General features: G+C 40.5%; 1 protein-coding gene across 6 annotated transcripts in view; it reads left to right on the top strand.

The window, feature by feature from the left end:
- Positions 1 to 26,109, top strand: part of LOC106101242 (protocadherin-like wing polarity protein stan) — a 99,442-nt gene extending 73,333 nt beyond the window's left edge. For 2 of the 6 annotated variants that reach the window (XM_013280422.1, XM_013280413.1), the window contains exons 3-55: positions 518 to 1,724; positions 2,815 to 3,016; positions 3,242 to 3,382; positions 3,676 to 3,908; positions 4,069 to 4,194; positions 5,363 to 5,529; positions 5,811 to 5,953; positions 6,057 to 6,227; positions 6,496 to 6,683; positions 6,888 to 7,125; positions 7,476 to 7,680; positions 7,897 to 8,049; positions 8,150 to 8,370; positions 8,663 to 8,834; positions 9,170 to 9,465; positions 9,603 to 9,735; positions 9,865 to 10,064; positions 10,263 to 10,430; positions 10,845 to 11,019; positions 11,608 to 11,733; positions 11,997 to 12,237; positions 12,508 to 12,730; positions 12,917 to 13,059; positions 13,134 to 13,286; positions 13,487 to 13,641; positions 13,713 to 13,879; positions 13,952 to 14,224; positions 14,303 to 14,416; positions 14,500 to 14,674; positions 14,780 to 14,919; positions 15,044 to 15,230; positions 15,311 to 15,403; positions 15,550 to 15,659; positions 15,739 to 15,948; positions 16,301 to 16,487; positions 16,563 to 16,865; positions 16,965 to 17,192; positions 17,301 to 17,754; positions 17,834 to 17,975; positions 18,073 to 18,294; positions 18,429 to 18,649; positions 18,725 to 18,871; positions 19,109 to 19,306; positions 19,555 to 19,647; positions 19,734 to 19,847; positions 20,037 to 20,155; positions 20,301 to 20,519; positions 20,900 to 21,001; positions 21,080 to 21,329; positions 22,250 to 22,668; positions 22,956 to 23,018; positions 23,630 to 23,681; positions 24,628 to 24,976. In XM_013280422.1, the coding sequence (XP_013135876.1) occupies positions 577 to 1,724; positions 2,815 to 3,016; positions 3,242 to 3,382; positions 3,676 to 3,908; positions 4,069 to 4,194; positions 5,363 to 5,529; positions 5,811 to 5,953; positions 6,057 to 6,227; positions 6,496 to 6,683; positions 6,888 to 7,125; positions 7,476 to 7,680; positions 7,897 to 8,049; positions 8,150 to 8,370; positions 8,663 to 8,834; positions 9,170 to 9,465; positions 9,603 to 9,735; positions 9,865 to 10,064; positions 10,263 to 10,430; positions 10,845 to 11,019; positions 11,608 to 11,733; positions 11,997 to 12,237; positions 12,508 to 12,730; positions 12,917 to 13,059; positions 13,134 to 13,286; positions 13,487 to 13,641; positions 13,713 to 13,879; positions 13,952 to 14,224; positions 14,303 to 14,416; positions 14,500 to 14,674; positions 14,780 to 14,919; positions 15,044 to 15,230; positions 15,311 to 15,403; positions 15,550 to 15,659; positions 15,739 to 15,948; positions 16,301 to 16,487; positions 16,563 to 16,865; positions 16,965 to 17,192; positions 17,301 to 17,754; positions 17,834 to 17,975; positions 18,073 to 18,294; positions 18,429 to 18,649; positions 18,725 to 18,871; positions 19,109 to 19,306; positions 19,555 to 19,647; positions 19,734 to 19,847; positions 20,037 to 20,155; positions 20,301 to 20,519; positions 20,900 to 21,001; positions 21,080 to 21,329; positions 22,250 to 22,668; positions 22,956 to 23,018; positions 23,630 to 23,681; positions 24,628 to 24,667 (10,563 nt within the window). In that variant the 5' untranslated portion in view covers positions 518 to 576 and the 3' untranslated portion in view covers positions 24,668 to 24,976. Of the gene's footprint in view, positions 1 to 517; positions 1,725 to 2,814; positions 3,017 to 3,241; positions 3,383 to 3,675; positions 3,909 to 4,068; positions 4,195 to 5,362; positions 5,530 to 5,810; positions 5,954 to 6,056; positions 6,228 to 6,495; positions 6,684 to 6,887; positions 7,126 to 7,475; positions 7,681 to 7,896; positions 8,050 to 8,149; positions 8,371 to 8,662; positions 8,835 to 9,169; positions 9,466 to 9,602; positions 9,736 to 9,864; positions 10,065 to 10,262; positions 10,431 to 10,844; positions 11,020 to 11,607; positions 11,734 to 11,996; positions 12,238 to 12,507; positions 12,731 to 12,916; positions 13,060 to 13,133; positions 13,287 to 13,486; positions 13,642 to 13,712; positions 13,880 to 13,951; positions 14,225 to 14,302; positions 14,417 to 14,499; positions 14,675 to 14,779; positions 14,920 to 15,043; positions 15,231 to 15,310; positions 15,404 to 15,549; positions 15,660 to 15,738; positions 15,949 to 16,300; positions 16,488 to 16,562; positions 16,866 to 16,964; positions 17,193 to 17,300; positions 17,755 to 17,833; positions 17,976 to 18,072; positions 18,295 to 18,428; positions 18,650 to 18,724; positions 18,872 to 19,108; positions 19,307 to 19,554; positions 19,648 to 19,733; positions 19,848 to 20,036; positions 20,156 to 20,300; positions 20,520 to 20,899; positions 21,002 to 21,079; positions 21,330 to 22,249; positions 22,669 to 22,955; positions 23,019 to 23,629; positions 23,682 to 24,183; positions 24,288 to 24,627 lie in introns of all 6 variants that reach the window. The other 4 variants (XR_001225497.1, XM_013280408.1, XM_013280439.1 and 1 more) reach the window with 4 other exon arrangements.
- The last annotated feature ends 60 nt before the right edge of the window (positions 26,110 to 26,169 follow it).

Below are 26,169 nucleotides of genomic sequence, written 5' to 3'. Positions count from 1 at the left end.
AATGCTATAAACAAAAATGCAATAATGAAGCTCAATCTACATAAAATAACCGTAAATTTTGTTGTATTTAATATTAATTATGATGGTTTTGTTTATAATCTTCTTAATTTGGGAGAGCAAATGCAAGCGATATACTAAAACATTTATGTGCCATGCTACTTCGGTGAGCATGTATTTTCGTAATATTTCCCAGTATTCGACCTCATAATAATTTAGCAAAAGAGCCTCTAAATGAGAAGTCGTTTGTCAGAACCACGAATGTAACTTCAACTTGTCATCCGTTGCTACGACAACGACAAAGTAAACAGTTTTATAAATTACTTGCCAAATGACGTCATAAAATAGGCCCCAGTAAACGCAATGGTAAAACTAGTTTAAGCTATTTAATAAGCCACCAAGTATACTGGTTATCTCGAGGTGACCTAGCGAGATTTCAAATAGCCAAGCTATTTCATTTACCAATGAAGACTTACATATATGTACATACATTTGAATGACGTATGGACTTTTGTTTCAGATGGGAAACGAAAGCAGATGGTGGATGAGGCGGCGTTGTTGTAGGTGAACGGTGGCAGCATGGCGCGAGCGCGGACGCGGGCCTGGGCGCTTGCGTTCCTCATTGCATGTGCAGCGTCGCTCACCAGGGCCTACCTCATCCTTGTGCCCGACACCGCGCCGCCCGGACACGTCGTACTCGACGCGGCCGTCTACAAGCTTGGCTCGGAACGTGCATACACAATAGACGTACACCGTACCGCAAACTTCGTCCATCATGTCCTCAGAGTCAATAGAACCTCCGGTCTCGTCACCCTCAGGAAAAGACTGCGATGCGATGGAGTACTCTATCCTAACCTCTTCACTTTCTACGTAGACTCGACTTCAGAACGAATACGCGATATAGACTACTACAGCCTTCCTATTAGAATACTAGTTACGGGAGAAGACTGCAGTAGACGACACGCTGATCTCTATGATATCGATTTCGATCGTGTCTACGATCAAGATGATGCCGCGTTACAATATGAAGATGATCATACCAGAGACAAACGAGCGGCACACTATTATCAACCAGAGATAATGGATTGGAGATTAATGGAAGAGGAAGAAGAATTACTTTCTAGTCAATTTAAAGTGCTATCGACAGCGTATCCGTGGACGAGTGCAGTTTTCGAGGACTTCGCAGCGAGAAATAGAAGTAGAAATAAAAGATCTCTGCCATTACCTTTCGATATGGCGATAGATGTTAAGATAGCCGAGGCTAAGCAATGGATCTCTGAAACGTATGCCAGTTTTTCAATACCGACTACTGATCGGTGGCAGGGAATATGTCTTAAACAATCACAATTTATAAATTCGTTAACAGCGTTCCTCCCGCGTACTGTTCAAAAGTTTTGTAAAGTTCAATTTTTGGATGTCAGCGACCCTAGATTCGTGATCGAGAGCAGTCAGGGTGATCTTGTAGCGAGTAGCGATATGTGCATACAAGAACCGATGTGGAAGGTGTCTATCCTGTTTACTTTTAACTGTGACAAATCGAACATCGTAGACTCCGACCACAGACTAAAGATAGTTTACCATCATCAGGAACTTAATGATACAGATATTGCTCGTAGAGTTAAGAGAGAATTACGGAACCAGTCACCTTACTTCGAGCAAGCATTGTACGTGGCTTCTGTTGCTGAGGAACAGCCGCCAGGTGTAGTCGTTACAACTGTCAGAGCTCGGTAAGTGTTGTACAAAATTACCAAAATCTTTAGTAAGGATATTTTTATTTTAATTATCCAAGACTAAAAAGTACTTGGCTTCTTTTAATATTGATGTTATTTTATTAAAGGTTAACTGAATATTAAAGCAGTCATATAATTAATTTATTTCCAAGATATCTGTTTAACTTCATTACATAAATTTAATATGTACATTTATTTGTAACACGACGAAATTAAAAATATAAAAAGTACCTAAAAGAACCCTTAGATCCGAAGCACTTAAAAGGTTTTGCATCCAGCTTCTACGGAATTGACTATAAAAAGAAATGTCACTACGATAAAATTATTTTCAGTATTACTTCCCCCTGCCCACTAATGCCACTAACAGGCGTTGCAGCCAACCGCTCACCCCGCTCAATGATCCGTGAATGGCAGGATCATAACGACTTAGCAGGATTCACATTATTAAACCTTTCATCGTAATACTACCGCCAATATCGAATAGTTTGCGTTTATCCATTTAAGGGGAAAAATAGTAAAAAGTTTACCTGTGTACAAATAAACGCATAAGGATATCCCTTAGTTTAGTTACTACTGAACTCTGTAAAAATCTAAAGGTTATCATTAAATAACAAACACTATACCTTTTGAAAAGGAATAGATGCATTAGTCATCCAAGTTGCCAGACGAGTGAAACCTTGAATGTGAAACAAGACGGTCCGTAAGACACAAACCATCCGCCCGGTCAATTGGCTTTAAGCTCGTTAGGCTTTTATGATGTCATCCATTTCATGACGTCACGAGCCGGCGCATTGTTGCCAGACAATGGCCGCCAGACCATAAAACTAAACTAGCTTAATTCATATTGATGATATTTGCATCATGCCAGACAGACATACAACCATATGACTACGTAATTCAACGATTTGTTGCAAAGAAACCCTCTCTTTCTAACTTTTATCATGTTCAAATATTAGACATTCTAACGACAAACAGAACTTCGTGAACATTTATCCAGAAATCCATATAAGAAACCGTTTCCTCCATTACGCATGTTAATTAGACTAAAAATTTTAATGGATGACCATAAAATACTCTTCTTTAACAGGGACCCTGAGAATAGCCCAGTGACGTATTCAATGTCAAGTTTATTGGACTCTCGTTCCGCGGGCATGTTCGCGGTGGACACCAGGTCAGGCGTGGTCACAACGCAAGCGAGACTAGACAGAGAGAGATTAGACGTTCATTACTTCAGAGTGGTCGCGCAGGATGATACCTTCCCGCCTAGAAGTGGTACTACAACACTCCAGGTAATCAAAACGATAGAAACAAAATAATTTAAGTCCATACTCGCACTTAGTGTTTCCTAAATAAATCTCACAAGAAATTGTACATGTACTTACATGAAAACAGTGATTGTCAGAATTCTCACAATGTAATTACCGAATTTAACCGAATTCAAGATTTTTTTTGATAAATGAATAAGCTTAAGCCGTATTTATCATTAGTTACTTAAAAGTATATCTTTCTCCTAGATAAACGTACTGGATTGCAACGACCACGCTCCAGTGTTCGAGATGCAACAGTACGAGGCGTCAGTACGCGAGGGCGCCAGCGCCGGCACCACCGTCCTGACGCTTAAGGCCACCGACCAAGATATCGGCAACAACGCACAGGTACATGCATAGATTTACATGTCAATAGTCTATTTACCGTTTTAGTGGGCTTTTGAAAAGAAGATAAGACACTAACAATATTTTTATAAGTGACTAATTGTTGCTCGCGACTTCGCCCGCGTGAAATTAAAAAATAATAAAAACATAGCCCTCGTTACTTAGTGATAACGTGGCTTTCACTGGGGAAAGAATTTTTCAAATCGAGCCAGTACTTTTTGAGTTATGTCAATACACACAAAAATACATATTTCTCCTCTTTATATCAGTATAGACTAATAAACTTTTCTTTGCAGGTTGAGTATACGATAGACTCAGTATCAGCGGACAGTCTGAATCCAGAGGAAGTTAATGAATCTGTGGAAGGTGATACCGAACAATCGAGCGCACCTGACGTGTTCCGTGTAGACGGCAGGAGCGGCGCGCTGCTCACGAGAGCGCCTTTAGACAGGGAGAAGGTCTCCAGATACACTGTCATTGTGAAGGCGACGGATCAAGCGAGTCCTGTATCAGATAGGCTTTCTAGCAGGTAATAGTTTAACAAATGACGGTATAAGAAGTAGACATTTGGAAAGCCGTAATTTCTCATTAACATGTTACGAGAGTATCATAACTTAATGAAGTCTTTAAGTTAAGTGCCGATAAACAATTCCGCTATTATACTATATTTATATTCTGTCGTGTTTTAGTGCCACAATCCACGTGAACATAATAGACGATAATGACAACTACCCGCAGTTCAGCGAGAAGACGTATACCGTCACCGTCGACGAGGACATCAGCGTCTCCGATAACCCCATCATTGCCAAAATCAAGTAATTATTTGTGCATTTATTTATATTTCAAACAATACTGAAACATAGCTACTAAGTTGCATGATACAAAAACATGTTTTCTGGTATTAAATCTACTTCTAAAAACAAAAGAGAAACTTTCCTATAGATAAGATTATTCCAGCACATTACCTTATGAAGTTTTACAACAGACTTCCATTAAAGATCCTTTAAAATATTCTTCGCACCAAGATAAAATTCAAATAGATAGTGTTTATTCGTTGGCCGTCTTGAAGTTTTATCGCACGTTAGAACTCCTGCCGCGTCTGGACGTTGAAATTTATGCGTCCATAATAAATTGTTGCTTACAGCTAGGATATTACGCTTCGTACACATTGCGTTTGCGGCTTTGTACAAATCTGTTCAATTTATAATAGCAGCAGCTACCGGTATTAAAACTTACACCATTTATCATACACATAAAATAAATTGTGTACTCACAACATGGGAGTGGCTTGGAAAGAGAAATAGCTTCAATAAATTTGAAATTTATCATATATTCAAGCTAGATAAAGTATAGAAAGTATTGTACATAGATTAAAAGTTGGTAGAGGTAATATGTAAGTTCTATTTAGTGAATACATTAACTAAATGTAAAGTTTAAAACGTATTAGACAGGATGGAACATTACATAAATAATTTAGACTGAAACACGCTTCTACGAGTGTCTATACTCTATTTCATGTCTTTTAAACTAACTTTAAAGTTCACGAGTTAGTGGAAAATGTCTGAAAGAGTTTCCGAGGCTAACATAGTTTACGTATAAACAGTCTTCTCGCTAAAAGCTTTCTAAAAACAACCATTTTTACACCAAGTAAACGATACTTTGACATCCTTCGTATTTTCTTTCTAGTTTCATGTTCTGTTTTTACTTGTTACAATTTAAGTAAACTTATAAATGTTCATTATCGTCATTATAAATCTGCCCTAGTCGATACTGAGCGTCGACACAGTATGTACTGGTATCCCATCCATCTCTATGCTCTGCTCTCTATTTGCCTATCTATCTGCCGTCATATCTGGATTTACATGTTACTTTCACCTAATCCATTCATACTTTCTTCGGTCTTGCACTACCTTTATAGCCACATTCAATCTTAATAACTACGTGTTAAGTGAAATACTCTTACAATACTTTATCTGTTATCAGAGCTAGTGACGCGGATGTGGGAGCCAATGCTGCGATCCGCTACGCCATTATAGGAGGCAACACGCAGATGCAGTTCTCCATCGACAGCCTCAGCGGCGATGTGGCGCTTGTCAAGCCTCTAGACTACGAACAAGTGCGAAACTACCGTCTTGTAATAAGGGCACAAGGTTTGTATAACTGTATAGTAAATTTGGGATTTATTGATGACATTTGAATTAAACAATTCTATCAGATCTTTGCAATTATTATACCTACAAAATTGTATAAAACATTCCTTACGAATTAGATGAAACTGAAAACATACTTAAAGGGTTTTCCGAAAAGATCAATTATTCTTACTAAAATTAAATTCGTGTTTCAGCGGACAAAAAGCTTCATGTTTTTACCTTAATTGCTATCGTTAGACGACGTATTGTCACGCGACATTTGACGTGAATAATGACTTCAGATGGCGGGAGTCCATCGCGGTCAAATACGACACAGCTGCTGGTGAACGTGAAGGATGTCAACGATAACGCGCCCAGGTTCTACACCTCGCTGTTCCAAGAGTCCGTCAGCGAAAATGTACCCGTCGGGTACAGTATTGTCAGGGTGAGTTGTGTCTATTGACAATAAAAACTAAACTAATTTCCAAAGTAGAACAAGTTCGTGTTTCATTTATAATTGCAGATGTAATAAAAGTTTTTTCCTATAGGTGCAAGCTTATGATGCCGATGAGGGTGTGAACGCTGAACTGACGTATACTTTATCGGACAAGGAGTACAACGGCAATAACGATCTGCCGATCAGCATCGACCCTCGTTCTGGCTGGGTCTATACCTCAGCACAGCTCGATAGAGAAGTCCAGCCTAAATACCAATTGCAGGTGAACTACACTACACATTATTTACCTCCATAACCTTACTAATATTATAAATGCAAAAGTTTAGATGGATGGATGTTTGTTAGAGTTTGTAACCTAAACGGCTAAACGGATCTCGATAAAATTTGGCGTAGACATACAGGATAATCTGGAAAGACTCATAGGCTACTTACTTTTGTTTTTTCTTATTTTACGCGGACTAACTAACGGGCGACAGCTAGTCAAGAATAGTTTATTTTGGCCATCTAAATTTCTATAAATTCTTACACAGGTAACAGCAACAGACGGTGGTGTTCCACCACGTTCAGCAACAGCGTCAGTGGCGGTTGTAGTACAGGATGTTAATGACAACGACCCGGTCTTCTCACCGCCGCAGTATGAAGTGGAACTGGCTGAGGATGAACCTCCTGGCACACCAGTGGTTACTGTAACCGCGACTGATGCCGATGAGGATAATAGGTGAATACGTTCTCCAGAGCGAGATTTCCTTTACTTAACATAATACAAATGCAAAAGTAGTAAATTAAAGATCACTATATTTTTTTTAATTTTTGTAACCATTTTCCATTCACGTTATAAAAGTAGACTAAGCCTAACCATCGTCACAGCATCATTAAAATAATTATAAAAACAACGACAAGCTCTAAAATGTCTTCTTTATAGGTTGCATTACGAGATCACGGGTGGGAACACACGCGGTCGTTTCTCCATCACGTCTCAGAACGGTCGTGGTTTGATCACGGTGGCGCAGCCGCTCGACTTCAAGCAGGAGCGGCGCTACGTCCTCACCGTCACCGCCACTGACTCCGGCGGCCGCGCCGACACCGCCATGGTGCACATCAACATCACTGACGCTAACAACTACGCACCGGTCTTTGAGAATGCACCCTACACTGCTTCGGTGAGTAACTTTGTAAATAAAATCTATAAGTGCACACATACTATGTACAACTTTCATTCTATCTGAAAAGGGAAACAATTTTTTGATAATCGTCATTTGCCAAAATTTATTTCTTTAGGAGAAACATCCTGATAATGTAATTTCGTAAGTTTTTTATAATTGTCATTCATTTCTTTAGGAATTTATTTCTTTAGAAGAAACTTAGAAAGAACCCAGTAAAGTAATTTCGTAACTAAAAAATACAACGAAACGAATCTTACTTCTCAATTTTGTTTTCAGAATCTTAATTTGCATTTCACATAGTGGTTCTCTCCATACGATCAAACACAAAATATTTCAAACATCACCAGGTATTCGAAGACGCGCCAGTAGGCACGACAGTATTGGTTGTGTCGGCGACAGACAGCGACGTTGGCGTGAACGCGCAGATCACGTACAGCCTCAGCTCGGAGATCTCCAACGAGGCGGTCGCGCATCACGACCGGGAATTCCTCATCAACCCTCACACTGGAGCTATTACCACCAACAAGCTGCTTGACAGGGAGACTATGAGTGGTAAGTACATATAAATGTCATTTCAATAACAAAACTAGTTTGGATGGATAGATGTATGTTGGACTTTATATCCTAAACGGCTGAATGGACCTCAATGGATTTGTAGTACATACTCTGGTAGAACACATAGACTACTTACTAAGTTTTTTTTTTAATTCCGCGCGGACGGAGTTGAGGGCGAAAGCTAGTGTTTCATAAAATATTACTTCTTTCCAGGGTATCTTCTGACGGTGACGGCTCGAGACGGTGGTGTTCCTTCTCTTTCTGACACAACTGATGTCGAGATATCAGTTGTAGACGTCAACGACAACGCGCCAGTGTTTAAACAACAATTGTACACTTCTAGCATTATGGAGGATGCTCTAGTTGGTATGAAATTGATTATTATGTAATAGTTCCAAGTAACGAAAAATTGCGCCTGAATGTTTGAATGTGCAGTAATTCAAATAATTCTGCATTATTTTGGCAGGTACGTCAGTGACGCAGGTGAGTGCGTCAGACGCGGACGTGGGTCTGAACGGGCGCGTGCACTACGAGCTGGCGACGCGCGAACGTGAGGAAGGGTCTTTTGCACTGGACGCAGCGTCCGGCGTATTGCGCACTAACAAGCCGCTGGATAGAGAGTCTGTAGCTATCTACGACCTCAAGGCCCTCGCGATCGATGGTGGTACCCCACCGCAGAGCTCCAGTGTTAGTATTTCTATCTCTCTCTCTGTGTCTGTATTTCACCTTCTTGATGTACTAATCCACTTCCACAGCATCATTCTTCCGCACCATCATCAAAATAATTATAAAAATCAATCTTCTTCATAGGTTGCTTTACGAATCACTGGTAGGAACACACGTGGACTTTTCTCCATAATGTATTATTCTTCTAACTTTATTAAATTGCTTTGTCACTTCCTCTTGTAGATTGGGTCTGTGTTTTTATGTCTTCAAGCTCTTTATACTGATGATTCTTTAAACATATTAAAATTCACAGGTTGTGATCCACATAAAAGTAGAAGACATAAATGACTCTCCTCCTGTGTTTGAAAGTGACTGCCTTACATTCTATATACCAGAGAATAGTCCTATAGGGACTACTGTCGGAGAAATAAGAGCCCATGATCCTGACGAAGGAGCAAATGCTGTTATACATTATTCTATTAAAGGTAACTATTACTTCTTACTTGGTTACATCGAAGAGTCCCTAACACGCACTTAAAAGCACTGTAGTAGTAGAAACATTCAAACACTGTATATAAAATATGACTTATCACTTCTAAGCGAGTTTGTTTAAATTGTTAAAACACTTTCTTCTTGTTTAATTTTCTCTTTATAATTTAAACACACATTTTTACTGTTTTGATTATTTTGTTAATAGCACAAAACCACAGGGACTATATGGACTGTAAGTTCTTTTACAAATGCTTTATTAGTAAAAGAGCTTTAAAATTTCTTAACAAATCCCAATAGATACTTTAATAAAAGTATTTTTCTCGTTCAGGTGGTGATGATTCAAACAGTTTCTCATTAGAAACACGTCAAGGGTCAGATAAAGCGGAGCTAGTTACGATGGTGGATTTAGATTATGAAAGTCCGAGAAAGAAATACGAATTGGTCATCCGCGCGGCCAGCCCGCCGCTCTGGAATGACGTCAGAGTGGAAGTGTTGGTGACTGATGTGAACGACAACGCGCCAATGATGAAGGACTTTCAGATCATTTTCAATAACTTTAAGGACTGTTTTCCTGTGGGACCATTCGGTAGAGTGCCCGCTTATGATGCCGATGTTTCTGATAAAGTAAGTCGAAAAGAAAACAGAGTAAATGAAACTCGTCTCTTTAATAATCCTAATAATTTTGCGTCTGATAAAGCACCTAGACATTATTGTTTTTCTCAAGTAAAATTCATATTTTTAATTTGTTCTTGACATTGCAGCTTCAATATCGAATTCTATCCGGGAACAACGCAAACCTTGTTCTATTGAACGAAACAACCGGCGCCATGACACTGTCGCCGCAACTCAATACAAACGTCCCTAAATTGGCTACAATGGAGATATCAGTTACAGGTAACTACACAAATAGACACTACAATACACTCATTTTTAATCACCACGTCAAAATAAAATTATCATTGTGAGCAACTTTTAGCTTACATATCAAGTCAGATGTGAAAAATTTTACTTTTTCACTTGCAGATGGCGTGAACGAAATCAAAGCGATGATGCAGCTGTCAGTGCGGCTAATCACCGAGGAGATGCTGTTCAACTCCATCACCGTGCGGCTGAACGACATGACGGCGGAACAGTTCCTGTCGCCGCTGCTCGGATTCTTCATCGACGGTCTGGCGGCCATCGTGCCCTGCCCCAAGGAGAATATCTATGTCTTCAGTGTGCAGGTTACTTATTTAAAAAATATATCAGTAGAAACAATTAGTTTTTTGCCAACTATTGCAGATAATGGAGATATCCTTAGATGCTTTTCTCGAACAACCGTACTTAAATTATTATCATTTCACAAATTTCAAACAAGCTATTAAAGACAGTTTTCCGCGATGTTTCCCATGTTAAATACCATCATGTTTTTTACAAATCAGGACGATACCGATGTGACGGGAAACATCCTGAACGTGTCGTTCTCCGCGCGGCGGCCGGAGGCAGAGCTAGGCGCGGCGAGCGACGCAGCGGAGTTTTACTCGCCCACGCACCTGCGGGAGAGGCTTTACCTCAACCGCGCCACCCTCGCCAGGCTAGCTACAGTACAGGTAAATAATATAATTCTGTTCCTTCACCAGCTAACCATACGTCTCAGCTTAGGGTCGACTTCACAAATATCTTTAAATTTCTTTTTTAGGTTTTCATCACCATGTTTTTCTTTACCGTAAGAACGTCGAGTAAATTATGTACACATGAAATTCTAAAAATCAACAATCTCATTGGTACATGCCAATATTCGAATCCAGGACCTGTGGATTTTTTTTTATAACATAAGGTGGCAAACGAGCACGCGGCCACCTGAATCCACCGAAATGGAAAGCGACCACTGCCCACAGACATTTGCAATTGCAGATGCGTTGCCTACCTTACAGGTCAAGTGCTCAAACCCCTTAGCCACCGACACTTACTAAGATACCACTAGAAACTTTTCCCGTGTTAAAGATTCGTTTATTTTACTGTAGGTGTTACCATTCGACGACAACGTATGCATCCACGAGCCGTGCCTTAACTTCGAGGAGTGTCTCACCGTGCTGAAGTTCGGCAACGCGTCCGGCTTCATCACCAGCGACAGTGTGTTGTTCAGGCCCATCTATCCTGTCACCACATTCACTTGTCAATGTCCGCAAGGATTTACAGGTACGTTTTATTTGTATAAATTATAAAGCTTTCACCCGCGTCTCCTTCCGCTTAAAAAATAAACAAAATTGAATAGCTTATGTGTTCTTTTCATCGAGATCCGTTCAGCAGTTTAGGCTACAAACTCTAATAAACATTTATCCATATAAACTTTCGCACTTATAATATTAGTGTGAGTACATGAGCGCACAATTACGTTATTTCTTCTTTCGTATCACATCTCGCACTTTCTTTTGTTTTGTGCCAAAAATCCTTTGCTTTTTTATAATTTTTTTTAAATTGTCTTATTTTGGTGGATTATCTGTTGCCGGTGTTAACATAAAAATGATTGTAAATTACGTTACTATTTTAAATAACTATCGTTTTGTCTTTTAAAATAATGTAATTACTATATAAATGTTGCGCCCACTTTATTAGCCCCATCTAGTGGCCGGTATTAAACCAAAATCCAGTTTTAAAAAAAGATTTTCAGGTGATTGCTTGAAGCTAGAAATCACTAACAAAATAATAAAATCAACATTTTTTAATGAATGTAATTATTTTATTTTATTGCTATCAATTGGAATTACTGTATTGTATGTTTTATAGGTCTGCGAGAACACTTTTTATGCGACACAGAAGTTGATTTGTGCTATTCCTCGCCGTGTGTTAACAACGGTACATGTATACGCCGAGAAGGAGGATACACTTGTGTATGTGCGCCTGGATTTACCGGTATGTATTACTAAATATATAATTAACATAAACAACTACATCTGTCGCTAAGTTCCATTTTTAGCAACTAAGCTAAAATTGCCTTCAAATTGACAATTTACAGCTTTAATTTTCTTAGTAATAAAACTTTTGAATGTATTGGCCCTTTGAGCTGGATATCAATGTATCTGCTGCACACTTAACAGTCAGTAATAAATTAACCGTCAAAGTAAATGGACGTTTCATTATTTATTCCACGCATCTATACTACAGTATCTTTACAGGAACGAACTGTGAGACAGTTTTAAAAAAGGCGACATGCGACCTGAACGGTGACGGTACAATGTGCCGCAGCGGGTCGCAGTGCGTGGCGCGCCGGGAGGGCGGCATCTTGTGTCAGGGGTGTACGATCGACGCGGAGTATACAACAGCTATGTGTGAACTAAGAGCTAGGAGTTTCCCCACATCTTCTTTTCTGACGTTTCCTGGCCTGAAAAGAAGGCACAGATTTAATTTTAAATTAAAGTAAGTACATTTGGAATCATTCATCTTCATAGATAAATCTAGTTATCATCACCAGCTCACTATACGTCCTGACTAAAGAATTCGGATCCGACCCTTAGGGGTGACTAGGCTACAGTCGCTGGCCCACTGCGGGTTGGTCTTTACACATATCAATCACATTTATACATGATGCGATTTAAACTCAAGACCTGTAGATTACAAGTCAAGTGCTTGAACCCCTGACCTTCTGACGCTCTAGCTGTAAGTGATCTAAAAGACCAAATCCTACAGATTCGCAACCACATCTCCATCTGGTCTTCTGATGTACAACGGGCGGTACAACGAGCGACACGACTTCGTATCGCTGGAGACGGTGGGGGGCGGGGCGGGGCGCGCGGGCGGGGAGGGGCTGCGCTTCTCCTTCGCGCTGGGCGGCGCCAGGACTGAGGTCTCCGTCGCCGCGCACGTCTCCGACGGCGCCTGGCACACGGTGGAGATACAGTATTATAATAGGGTAAGTCTGGGATTCCACTGCGGAAATTCAAAACTTACATTGCATGTTTTTCACCTAAAATCGTTCTTACCTTCTTTTAGCTGACGTGATCGTGGTAGTTTATACTAATGAGAATTTTAATCGATAATCAATCATACGTAAAATAGTTAATATTTGTCAGTACTATTAATAAATGTCATTTTTCAGACTGCAACTATGATAGTAGATGACTGTGATAAAGATTTATCGTTGGCTGGCGCGAACGAATTCGGAATAAAATACGCATGCGCGAACTTCACAAGGAAAGAATTACCACCGCGATGCGATGTCCCCACTGAAACCTGTCACAGGTAAAACAATACAGAAATCATAATAATGTTATTTAAATATACCTGGTGCAGTATTTAAAAGCAATAAGATATAGTCATTTTCGTTATCGCAGATTTCTTGATTTGACCGGACCTCTACAAATTGGCGGTCTACCGAACATCCCAACAAGCTTCCAAGTCAAGAACAAGGATTTTGTTGGCTGCATATCCGATGTGTATATCGACCATAAATTTCTAGATCTTAACAGGTTAGTAACTAACTAAATATTATTATAACTTTACTAGCTTGGAATTAAAAAACCTAATAATAAGTAGCCTATGAATTCTTTCAGACTATCTTCTACATCTATAACAAATGTCCTTCAATTAACCTTTTGCATTTATAATATTAGTAAGATAAGATTATTAGCTTAGTGGAAAAGGAGTGTATTTGACATTGTGTACACAGCTACGTGTCGGACAACGGCACACTAGCTGGTTGCCCGCAGAAGCGGTCGCGGTGCAGCTCCGCGCCGTGCCACCGCGCCGCCAACTGCACAGACCTCTGGGACTCCTTCCTCTGCGACTGCCCCGAGGGCTACTCGGGACATGACTGCTCTGAGAGTAAGTATAAACAAATGTGACACTGTAGTTTGTCTTGACGGTTCTTTAATCTTTGTTTCTTATACAATTAGCAACGTCTGCGCCATGGCGGTTCAGTGGCGATGGAATGTTGTCGTTCAACCCTCTCCTGCGGCCCATCCAGCTACCTTGGCTGAATGCCCTCAGTCTGCGCACGCGGCAACATGACGCCTTCCTTATGTCCGTACAAGTCGGACAGAATAGCAGCGTATTTATTAGTGTAAGTACTTAAAATATATTTGTCAGACTATTAAAAGACTTCTTCGGTCAATATGTTTTTTTTTTATTACAGCTTAAATCGGGACTCCTGCACTATTCGTATAGCGGAGAAACGATGTTCCTACCATCGACTAACCTCGCTGATGGCAACTGGCATCGAGTAGAAATCAAATGGCTGGGCACCGACATATCGGTCGTTATCGACTACGGGCTGAAGAGCGCGCTGCTGCCGATGTTGGCCAACAAGATACAAGGACAATACATCGGCAAGATTCTCATCGGCGGTCCTGATACTACAGCGGGATTGTTGGCATCAGAAGTTGGATACTTTGAAGGGTGTATTCAAGTTAGTACATTGGAAAATTGTTTTCCTTAATTTTGATCTATAATGTTTGTGATATTACAAACATTCAAATGTAATCAGGACGTTCGAGTGGGCACCGCACAGTCTCTACTCAACCGGCCAACTGTCAGAGAAAATGTTCGAGACGGATGTCAGTCGAAGGCAGATTGTTTGCTTTCGATCTGTCCACCTTATGTATGTATTAACTCTTAACCGATTGCGTTTTATTTACAGTTATAAATGATTTTAATATAACTGTCCCTTTCCTTCCTGCGTAGAGTAAATGCGAGTCAGAGTGGGACAGCACGCAGTGCGTGTGCGAGCGCGGGCGCGTGGGGCCGGGCTGCGCGGCGGCGTGCGAGCTGCGGCCGTGCGGCGCGCACGCCGTCTGCCTGCCCGACGACTCGCACAGGGGCTACAGCTGCAAGTGCGCACAGGGGTACATTATGACAGGTTAGTTCCGCGAAATATGAGATTTAGTTTCTTCCTAGCATTTAAGTACTCCTATCTTTTTATTTTAGATTTTGTTTCCTTACATATACTTGTTTTCTCAAATAGCGGAGGGGTGTGTGGAGCATCGCGAGGAGGAGTGTCCCGGCGGATGGTGGGGTGTGACGGGCTGCGGGCCGTGCGACTGCGACTCGGCGCGCGGCTTCCACCCGCACTGCGCCGCTAAAGACGGCCGCTGCCGATGCAAGGTATGTACACGGATTTACAGGTTTGGACTTGAACTTTTTCTGTACGTTTGTAGACTAGTAACAAGTTGCATTAATGGCATTAAACTTCTGTTCCAAATTCATCTCGATACATACGTGTTCTTAGGAGAACCACTACAAGTCCCCGGAGGGCGAGGGCTGCGTGGCATGCCAGTGCTACGCAGCTGGCTCGCTCAACAGCTCGTGCGAAGACAGCAGCGGGCAGTGCCACTGCCGCAGCGGCGTTATCGGCCGCGCCTGCGACTCCTGCTCCAATCTGTACGCCGAGGTCACGCCCAATGCTGGCTGCAAAGGTACTTCCCTAACATAGTTTTCATTAAAAAATTGGTCGAAATTCTTTTGTTTTTCCAATGTCACTTTTTAACATTTTCAGTTATTTATGATGGATGTCCTCGATCGTTTTCGAATGGAGTTTGGTGGCCACGAACCAAGTTTGGAGTAGAAGCTATTACTGATTGTCCAACAGGTAAACCTTATAAAATGTATTATTCTACTGTGACTTCGAACTATTTATAGTTCGAAGTCACAGCCTAGAGTCTCAATTTATGGCACATCGACTCAGTACAACGCTCTTAATTTATTACACAAATAATTGTCTTTTTAACCGTGCAGGGTCTAGCGGAAGAGCGACGCGTATGTGTGACGAGGTGCAAGTGGTGCCGTGGCAGGAGCCTGACATGTTCAACTGTACAACTGAAACTTTTTATCAGCTTCGAAAACAGGTAAATATACCATTTAAAACTCTCTTGTTTTGTACATCAACAACAGATAGGTAAGAATCCCACTTATACCAATGTCTAGCTACACAAGATAGAGACGGGCGAGCTGACTGTGAACACGTTCGTGGGCGTGCGTCTCGCGGAGGAGGTGTGGTCCGCGTGCGCGCGCACGTCGCGGCTGTTCGGCGCTGACGTGCTCGTCGCTGAGGGGCTGCTGCTGGAGCTGCTGCGCCATGAGCTGCGCCAGGCCGGCCTTAACCTCACACACAGCCAGGACAAGGATTACGTCAGGGTCAGTTATGTAGATTCAACTCGCCTAGTAGAACCCGCTTTAACATCATAGCACTGTAGGGTCGGCTTGCCCCCAGCAATACCACGACCACACAAAACAGGCGTGTAATGGAGAGCGTGGAGATTCTGAAAACTGTTAACTAAGAAATACATTTATCCTCTATACACATTTTGAATATTGAGTACGAGAATTCCAAGCTAAGAGGATATATTTTGTAATGACAGCTATGAATCTTACAATTTCAAATTCTAATTGCATCACTCTGAATATTATGCATCTACGAGTTCGAAGCGTGGCACAAGACAGCTTATTGGAAAAAAAGTCCAATTGTAAAATTTTATTTCATCTACAGAACATAATCAAATCGGCAAACACAATACTGAACATGGAATATGAGAAAGAATGGCAACGCATTAGGAAGCTGACAGGCCACGGCGCTGAACATCTGCTGCAAAAGTTCGACAAATACATATCAGTACTCGCGGAAAGTCAGCATGATACTTATACAAGCCCCTTTGAAATCGTCACCAGTGATTTGGGTATGTAAAATACTTTATTTTCAACTAACCATCATTTTTAAAGATGATTCTTAACTGTTCTATTTGTAATTACAGTCATTGGAGTGGATATTGTAACAGCAGAATCGATATATGGTTTCGAACCTACACAATTAAACCGCTATAGCGGAGAAACCATGACAACTGAGCGTGTGGTACTACCCGATACTTCTGCATTCATACATTCCCCAATACAAGCCGGCTACTATAACAACGGCAAAACCAAAACAAAGAAACCATCCAGTCCGACCGTGTCATTCCCAAAATATAATAACTATGTGAAAAATAAAAACAAATTTGATAAATATTCGAGGGTACTTCTGCCGCTGGATCTGCTTGGAATTAACAGTAATACAGAAGGTCAGTTGAATTTATCAACACAAATAACTCAAAAGTGTATTTTTTTAAATAATTAAATCGTATTTTACCTCTCATTTGTATTTATTTCTTACAAAACAGAAAACATAGTATCAGTATACGAGTCCCGTGCTGTATTCGCATACATGCAGTACTCGCGCAACTCCTCCCAGCTCCTGCCGCTGCGCACTGACGACTCAGTGAGCCGGCGCTGGGGCGTCAACGTGACGCTCGGCTCGCCCGTGCTGCAGCTCGCGCTCTTCGTACCTGAACACGTCTGGAGGAGGGAGGCCAGTGACAACGACAGTCTTCACATTAATGATGTTGCAGGTGAGATTCCAGCTTATGTCCCATAGGAGTTCCAAAATCACCGGACAAATGGTGTGAAAATAAAACGTTTATCCATAATTGTTCAGCTTTATCTTGTAAATATTTTAGGTATTGTCTACGCTAATAAAGGTCATAATCATCAATCGCAAGCAAACAACATTGGATCAAACCCACAAACAAGAAATCCCTGGTCACAATCTAACGAAGACGATAACAACGAAAATCATGGACCGATTGTAATTCAACCAGCCTTCAAAAGGCAAGATAAAACTGAAGACACGGAAAATTTAAAAGAAAGCAATTCTACATACGGCAGCGAAAAGGCTATTAAAATCGACAGTGATGGTCTAAAAGTTATGGCTCTTGTTATGGAACCCAACGATAAAACCAAAGATGGAATTAATTCTACCAAAGAGGTGGATAAAAAGAGGCTGGTCTATAAAAGTCTGAGCGGTATTAGGTTGAAGAAACCTATCAGATTGCAGTTATGGTTGGATATAAATAGAGAAACGTTTGGCTCCAGAACTAATCCGCAATGCGTTCATTGGTCGACGTTGAGAGGGTAAATTTCTTTTATTTCGTAACAATTAAGTCTGCTTTATTGAAATGTTTCAGGTTTTAATTCCTTTTCAATTACTTAGGTCTGGTGAATGGTCCCGTGTTGGCTGTCATACTGAAATAGATTACGACTGGTCGCCTTACTCCGATGAACCTCTACGCATTAACTGCACGTGCAATCATCTATCGACCTTCGCTGTGTTGGTCGATGAAGTTGACATTGAGGTTCGTATAAATGTGCAGCATATATTATTGCTGAGAAATGCTTGACAGTTGCTTGTATTAGTTCTAAATTACGTTCATTGTTACCTTTGATTACCAGTTGATACCGGAGCCGTCTCTACTGGAGTCTGTTACTTCATACACGGCGTTCAGCATCTCCCTGCCGCTGCTGCTGGTGACGTGGACGGCGCTGTGCCTGATGCGGGGCGGCGCCGCCACCGTCTCCAATTCCATACACAAGCATCTCATATTCTGTGTCTTTATGGCAGAACTTCTCTATCTTATCGCGCTCAAAGCTAGAAACTCTTTGGTGCAAAACGAGGTAAGCTTTATTAGTTAAGTAGTCTTTTAATTTGTATATCTGATCAAATCTACATAGAGGGAGAGCGTTCTGGTCGTTTAACGAATGCTAATAGACAACGGGTAGTGTACTTGAGCATATTTGTGTGTGTTCAGTTCGGCTGCAAGGTTATAGCGATGTCACTGCACTATTGGTGGCTGGCGGCGCTGGGCTGGGCGGGCTGCGAGGCGTGGCAGCTGCGGCGGCTGCTGCGCGAGCTGCGCGACGTCAACCACGGCGGGCTGGCCGCGCCGCTCGCCGCCGCCTACGCCGCGCCCGCAGTCGCGCTCGCGCTCGCCGCCGCCCACACCCCGCACCAGTACGGCAACGCGCTCTTGTAAGTCATCGCGACACCCACACGGTGCTCTCAAAATAGTGTGTACTACTAAAGTTTTGTTCTATCCATGTCCAGTTGCTGGGTGAGTTGCCACGAGCCGGTGGTATGGTGGGTGGTGGTGCCGGCCGCAGTGTACGCCGCCGTCGCCGTGGTATTCCTCGCGGGCGCCACGCGCGCTGCCTTCACCGTCCGAGATCACGTTACCGGATTTGGCAACTTACGGTAACCATCAACATCATACATGATCTCAATCCTTCTAATATCATTCGTTACATATTGTATCTCGACGTGTAGTACAAAGTTCTGAGAAGAATTTAACACTACAGATCATCCGATCACTTGTTTTCGTCAATCAATCAATGTCAAGTAAGAAGTACCCCTGAGACTACTCTCAAACTTTCTCTAATACACTGATTATGGAAAGAGTGTAATAGTGTAATAAGTGTGCACGTGTGTCAGGATGCTGCTAGCAATCAGTATAATCTGCCTGCCGCTGCTGTGCGTGTCATGGGCGAGCGCGCTGGTGCTGGGCAGCGAGGCGGGCGCGCGCCGTAACGCGCTCAGCTCGCTGCTGGCCGCCGCTGTCACGCTGCACGCCGCCGCCGCCGCGCTCGGCCACCTGCTGCTCAACGTGCGCGTGCGCGACAACCTGCGCAGGTACGCCACACCACGACAACACTCGCACCACCACACAACTCGCACCACTCGCACTCACACCTTACACCATATGCCTTACCGCCTTACACAAATCTGACAATCATTGAATAAAAACGTGTATATCAAATTTCTTCATTACGAAACAGGGGCTCACTGAACTTCTTTTCTTAAAAGCTTCATACTGACAAAAAAAATCCTTAAGTAATTATGTGTTATAGCAAAATGATAAAGTAAAACTATTCTTCCAGGACTGTCCTCAGATGCTTGGGCAAGAAGGTTCCCCTTGCTGACACGTCCATTATAGTCAGCTCCAGCGCTGCGAACCTCTCTCAAGCAAACAGGTATTAATTTACACAAGTCAATTTTTTAATGTTTCAGCGATATACTACATAAGATGACTTACGTTTTGTTTTTTTTTATTATTTAGGTCAGCTCTGGCATACCACAGCGGGGAGCCGGGCCGGCAGCTGCGCAACATCGGCATATCTGCCTCCTCCACAACCTCGCGCTCCACTACTAAAACAAGCTCCAGCCCTTATAGGTAACAATATAGTACATTTGTAACTATGTATTTATCTATCACATTTAAATGAAGTCCTGTATTTTTTGCAGTTACATGATAATGAGTTAAATTATATATGAATATTTCTTTACCGTAATTTCGATATATTCAGATAATTCTGTTTGATCGGCTTCTGTATAGATAACTTTAATTGGCCTTTCGTTGCAGTCGTAGCGACGGCCAGCTACGGCACACGAGCACGTCGACGTCCAACTACAACACGAGCGCCAGCGACATGCCCGCATACCTCAGGGGCTTCGACTCCTCGCTGCACACCAGGAAAGATGGTAACGTTATGCTGAGTCCAGCAGCTTACTGTAGTCGAAAATTGAAATTACCACATATTCCAAGAAGAACTGATCGAAATTACCACATATTCCAAGAAGAACTGATCGATGACTAGATGTTCTAAACAATTGTTTTTGTCAAAAGATGAAGGAAGACGTCGTCGCAAACGTGCGAGCGAGGGCGCGGGGGGCGGTGTGGGCGCAGGGGGTGCGGCGGGTGCTGGGGGTGCGGGGGGTGCGGGGGGCGCGGAGGGCACGGACAGCGACAGCGACAGCGCGCGCAGCCTCGACCTCGCCTCCAGCCACTCCAGCGACGACGACGAGACCAGCACGCGCCGCTCCAGCCACGCGCCCTCCGCCAACAGTCAGTCACACACATTCTTACAAACTTAACAAATTAGTTGCTCGAAACACTTTCCAAAGATACTAGCTCATAGAAGCGTTATCTACTGGTTAAAGAATTTTTAGCTTCTGTAGGTTTTAATTGATCTGAAAAAAAATTGTCCATCACATATTCTACACGTTGGATAGTTATCACATAATTTACAAATTGATTGAACAGGCCCTAAGTATTATATTTTGTCGCAAATTATTCCCGACAAATGCAATAACAATCCAACGTGTAAAATATTTGATGAAAATGTCGGATTTTGTCCTTATCTCACAGTGATGTCATTTTTAAGTTATCTGAGCCTCTATCAGCCAGTGGTGGGACAGTCCCTAAGTAAAGTTTAATTTCCACAGGAGAGCGCAACAGCAGCAGCAATGGCGGCAACTACCTCCCCAACATCACAGAAGGAGCGCCGCTCGCCTCCGCGCCGCGCTGGACACCGCATGGCAGAGAAGGTCCCTTCTTACCTTTATATAGAAAATTCTAGAGGCTTATTTTATACTACTATTACTAATCTGATTTTTTTTCATCAGAAGGGAACCGTCCAGACATGGGCCGCTGGTCTCAGGAGACGGGCTCGGAGCAGGATGCACTGAGCGCGGCGTCGCCTTCTCCCAACCCTCTGCCTCACCCCTTACCCCACCCCCTGCCCACACAATTGCCCCCCGACCTCACGTCGGGCGTGTACCTCGGCCGCCACCGCCTCAAGCCCTCCATACTGGAGAACGTGCACGACACTTACGTCGCCAGCGTCGACGCCTCGCGACTGCCGCTCGACAACAGGTCGGTACAATCACTCTCTACACAATATCAGGTATCGATACGATAGCTTCTGAGTCCTGTAAAAAATATAAAATCTACCTGTTGCTTGCAACTTCGTCCATGTGAAATTTAAATCAGATCATTAGTTTACGAGTTATTTCAATATAAAAAAAATACAAATCTTTCCTCTTTATCATACTTCATACTTTTTTTTATATAATATAAGGTGGCAAACGAGCAAGCGGCCACCTAAATCCACCGAAATGGAAAGCGACCGCTGCCCATAGACATCTGCAATTACAAATGCGTTGCCTACCCTTCATCGACGGAGGAGGAGACGCACGTAAAGAGGACATTTCCACTTTATATGCGACTCCTCCACCGTCAAATCCACTTTTCCTTTCAATCCTTCCCTCTTAAGAAAAGGGTGGAAAGGAAAAGGGACTAAAATTAGGCCTCCGGCACCACACTCATCAGACGAAACGCGGAATTGCTTCCACTTCACGCCTGTTTTCTGTGTGGTCGTGGTATTACACCGGGCGAGCCGACCCATTCGTGCGAAGATGTTAAAGCGGGCTCTACCTCTGTTATAAATGCGAAAGTTTAAATGGATGTATGGATGGATGGATGTTTGTTAGCATATGTAGCTAAACGGCTGAACGGATTTCGATGAAATTTGGCATATATGTAAAGGATAGTCTGGAAGAACACATAAGTTACTTGCATTTGTTTTTTTTATTCCGCGTGGAGGGATTCGCTGGCGAATGCTAGTAGTATTATAAGTAGAGATATCATTGTATAGGAAGATACTATTGTTTAACAACCATAATTGGTCGCTTTGGTGACCAGTTATCATTAGAATTACTCAAATAGCAGTAATTTAGCTATAGAAAACTTTCTTTATTATTTATCGTTTAATATTTTAGTAACTTACATTCTAGATATGGCGTAATGGACGAAGAACTGATGTACGGTGTATTACCTAACGATACAGAGAAACAGATACCTTACGACCCTAACTACCCCATGTCACCCACAATGTACAGATTACCACAAAACCCTTACGGCTCCAAAACCTATCTACCCGCATCAAGAACCTCAGAATACGGCTACAGTCCTACAAAGTATTTGAACGGTGACCCCAATGTGTACGGTTCGAGGGATTTCCGGGACTCAGGAGTGACTACAAGGGATCATGATGGTTACCCTTCGAGAGATTTTAGGGACTCCGGGATAGCGACTATGTTGAAAAATGATTATCAAAGGAAAATGGAAAGCCATTATGGTGGAGATTATAATGATAGAATGTCGGAAGGATCGGATAAGCTTACACACGATAAATATTTATTCCCTTACACGGGTAAGTTTCAATGAATTTGTACTAATAGTGTGAATTTTGTTTTGCAATTATTATTGTTTTAATGCTTTAAATTATTTTAGTTTGATTTTTTTATTCACTTTAATTTCGTATTTCGTTTTTTGACCGACTTCCCAAAAGAAGGAGGTATTCAATTCGACGATATGTTTTTTTTTTATTTTTTTGTTTTAATAAGTTGCTGAATATATAAAGTGATTTCTCAAAACAAATATGCTTTTTCGTTTTGTTTATGATATTTAGTTTAGCACGCTTGTCTATTTTTACTCTAGCTGAGGAGGATCACATAGGAACGCGCGAGGGGGCGCTCGCCGCGCGCGCCAACGCACACGCAGGTAAGGACGCTTTCACAACTGTCAAAACTAAAAAAATTACATGAAATTACCTTATATATAAATAATTACCTTATTTCTTACTAATATTATAAACTAGCTGTTGCCCTCGACTTCATCTACGCAACATTAAGATAAAAAATGCCTATAATATGCCCGTCCATGTCTGCCACCCTTTAGTGAAAGTCTGGTCGAAATCGGCCAAGTCGTTTCGGAGCGTGCCCGGAACAAACGTGGCTTGCGGACAGACAGACAAAAAATTTTTAAATGCTTTTCGTTTTCATTGCTAATACCATCGCAAATACATCATCTTCTACAAATCTGGAATTTTTCTTTTGATTTTAAAAAACAGACACTCCAAATTTTATTATATGTATAGATAGTTGCGAAAGTTTAGATGGGTGCATGTAAGAGTTTGTAGCCTAAACTGCTATTGCTACGGAGTCGCGAGGGAAACTTAGTATTTACATAATAAATGTGCCTGAAAACAATATTTCATAGTTAAAAAAGGTTTTTAATCGTTGATAATTATTAATTAATGTTGTAATGTTAACGATGTCTCATTAAAATACTATTTACTTGTATTGTTACGTCATATTTATGTTTGCATTCAGGTGAAAATCAACAGCAGATGGCGCCACTAGCAACTATGGGAGAAACCAGCGAGTAAGTTTCTTTTCTTTACATATTTTTATACATTTACATTTTATGTTGGCTAGAATCATTAAAGCATGGATTATTCAAAATTCTATCATTCTGCATGATTTAAAATATCAAAACAAAAAAATCATCATTCATTAGTACATTGGCTTGACATGCATTGAGATATAAATGTTCCTATTTAAATATCGATTAATTTATTGAGAAAATTACTATTATTTTTATTTAATACCGCCTATTAGTCTTTTATTTAAAATTTTTAAACCATGATTTGCAATGAAATAGTGTACTCTTTTGCTTTTTTACTAACTGTGTCTATTCTTACTTACAAGGAAGCTAAAAAAAGATAGAACAATACTAACTACAACTTTTTTAGTAGGTAACAAATATAAATTAACTAGTATGTTTACACATCTCAAGAAACCTTGGTTCTTGGTTTCTAAAAATATACAAAAATTGTATTGTCCAGTCGACACAATATTAATAACTTGTAACAAATTCTTAATAGATGGTGGCGGTTATATGAGAAAAATTCATTATAAATCATCTTTTGCTTTGCTAACTGGTGGTGTTGCCGTGCGCAAAATCATCTGCAACCATCGTAGGGAGGAGGTAAACTTTTATTTAATGTTATGCATGTAATACATATTAAAATATATAAAGATACATGTTTTAAATACGTTCGGATACATTTATTAGCACTAAACATCTGTGCACGCGATCTTACGTCACGAATTTCACGGTCATTTTTATCTTTACACTCTTTTATTATCGAACTCTAAATGAAAATGTTTCTGAACGTAACTATAGTGTGTCATAGTTTATAGGTTAGAATGTAACTTTTTACAGTTAATATTAATATACAAATAAAACGCTTTAGTTAGTTTTATTTAATTTCCTACATATTACAAAATAAAGTTGTACAACAAATGAACACAGATAACTGTTCTAGGAAATCAACTACTGAAGACGACGCAGAAACTCGAGTTTGAAGACATCATAGTACAAGATTTCCAATGAATCTCAATTAGTTAAATTAATTTATTTAATTTCGTTGTACTGTAGTTCGGATACTAACTAAATAGCTTGTATGAATTTCTATAAAGACTGTCAACTCAATACCCACTGCCATAGCGTAGCAAATAACGGCTATTTATTGTCTATGCTTTAAATAGATTTAAGATTAAAATGGATTTAATTTTAACTGTAATCTAGGGTTTATAATTTTCCATACAAAATGTGTAACCTGGACTTTGATTATTAACACCCGTGAAACATATTGTCATCTCTTTTATTCTTATGGGAAAAACATAACTATATTTCTGTGGAGGTGTTTCTGAAACACAATAACGTTGAACATTCCATATAATGTCAATTGATAGAGCAAACTTTTGTTTATCGAATTTGTTTGGGAACAAAAATCATATTAATTTTTCACTTTTAACAAGAGTAGAATAGATTTTGATAATTAAATATACCCGTCAACGCAGCGTCCACTTATTATTTCATCTGGTTTTTGGGTGGACGCGGCGTTCAGCCATCAACGAGTTAATGCTCCTTGTAAACTTAATAAATTGTCAGTTGCATTTATTACTATTAATTTAAATATAAAGTAATGTACTCTAGCAAGTACTTAGTTTAATTCATGACGTTTTACTCATGGTATCTGACACATTTTACACTTTAATCCGGGTGTTGTGCAAAGACTAAATGTAATTCATTAGGGAAATGACATCCAAAGGCAGTCATGTAAATAACCTTAGCGATTTAATAGCTTTATTGTGTAAAAGTAAATTAATGCAAGATGTTAAACAATTTATTTTTATATAAGAGAAACCAAATTATCGAGTGAATAACGCATTATTCAATGTTCAATGATAATGTTTGCTTTAAGAAATATAGAATGTGAATATGAAATGTTAGTTTTCATAATTAGTATTGTAAATAGTTGATTTTAAACGTGTGTTTGTGTGCATTTTGTGCGTTTTAACGAAGAGTCCACCTATTTTGTAAATATAACTGAATTTTTACACTTTATAGTTTTTTTTTTTAGTTTATAGAGCTCAAACTTAAAGGCTTTCTCAATACTTTCCAATATTGCCATATTGTTTTAAAAATACTGCACAATTTTGTAAGAAATAAAAAAAAAATCTCCTCATTTTTAATCTTTTTAAAAAACTTATTCCGAGAAATTAAAAAATTAACACAATGGCAATTATTGCAGTCAAATATGGTTGCTCAGAATATCGTACTAGGCGATTTAGTAAATAAGTTTTAAATATGCTTAGAAAATTCAATGTAAATTTTGGCTCATTTCAAATTATACATTCCGCTTCGTGATAAATTCGATAGGTACCTCTTTTTGGAATTGTATAGTATAGCTGTACATCTAAAGTGTTTTATATTGAAAATAAAATATTTTATTGCTAAATTATACGTGTTGTATTATTTATCGTTATTACCACATGATTAGATAAACAGTACAAAGAAAGCT

Source organism: Papilio polytes, unplaced genomic scaffold (assembly GCF_000836215.1).
Source record: "Papilio polytes unplaced genomic scaffold, Ppol_1.0 DF824303.1, whole genome shotgun sequence".
Taxonomy (NCBI): Eukaryota; Metazoa; Arthropoda; class Insecta; order Lepidoptera; family Papilionidae; genus Papilio; species Papilio polytes.
This window is presented reverse-complemented; position numbering and strand designations above follow the sequence as displayed.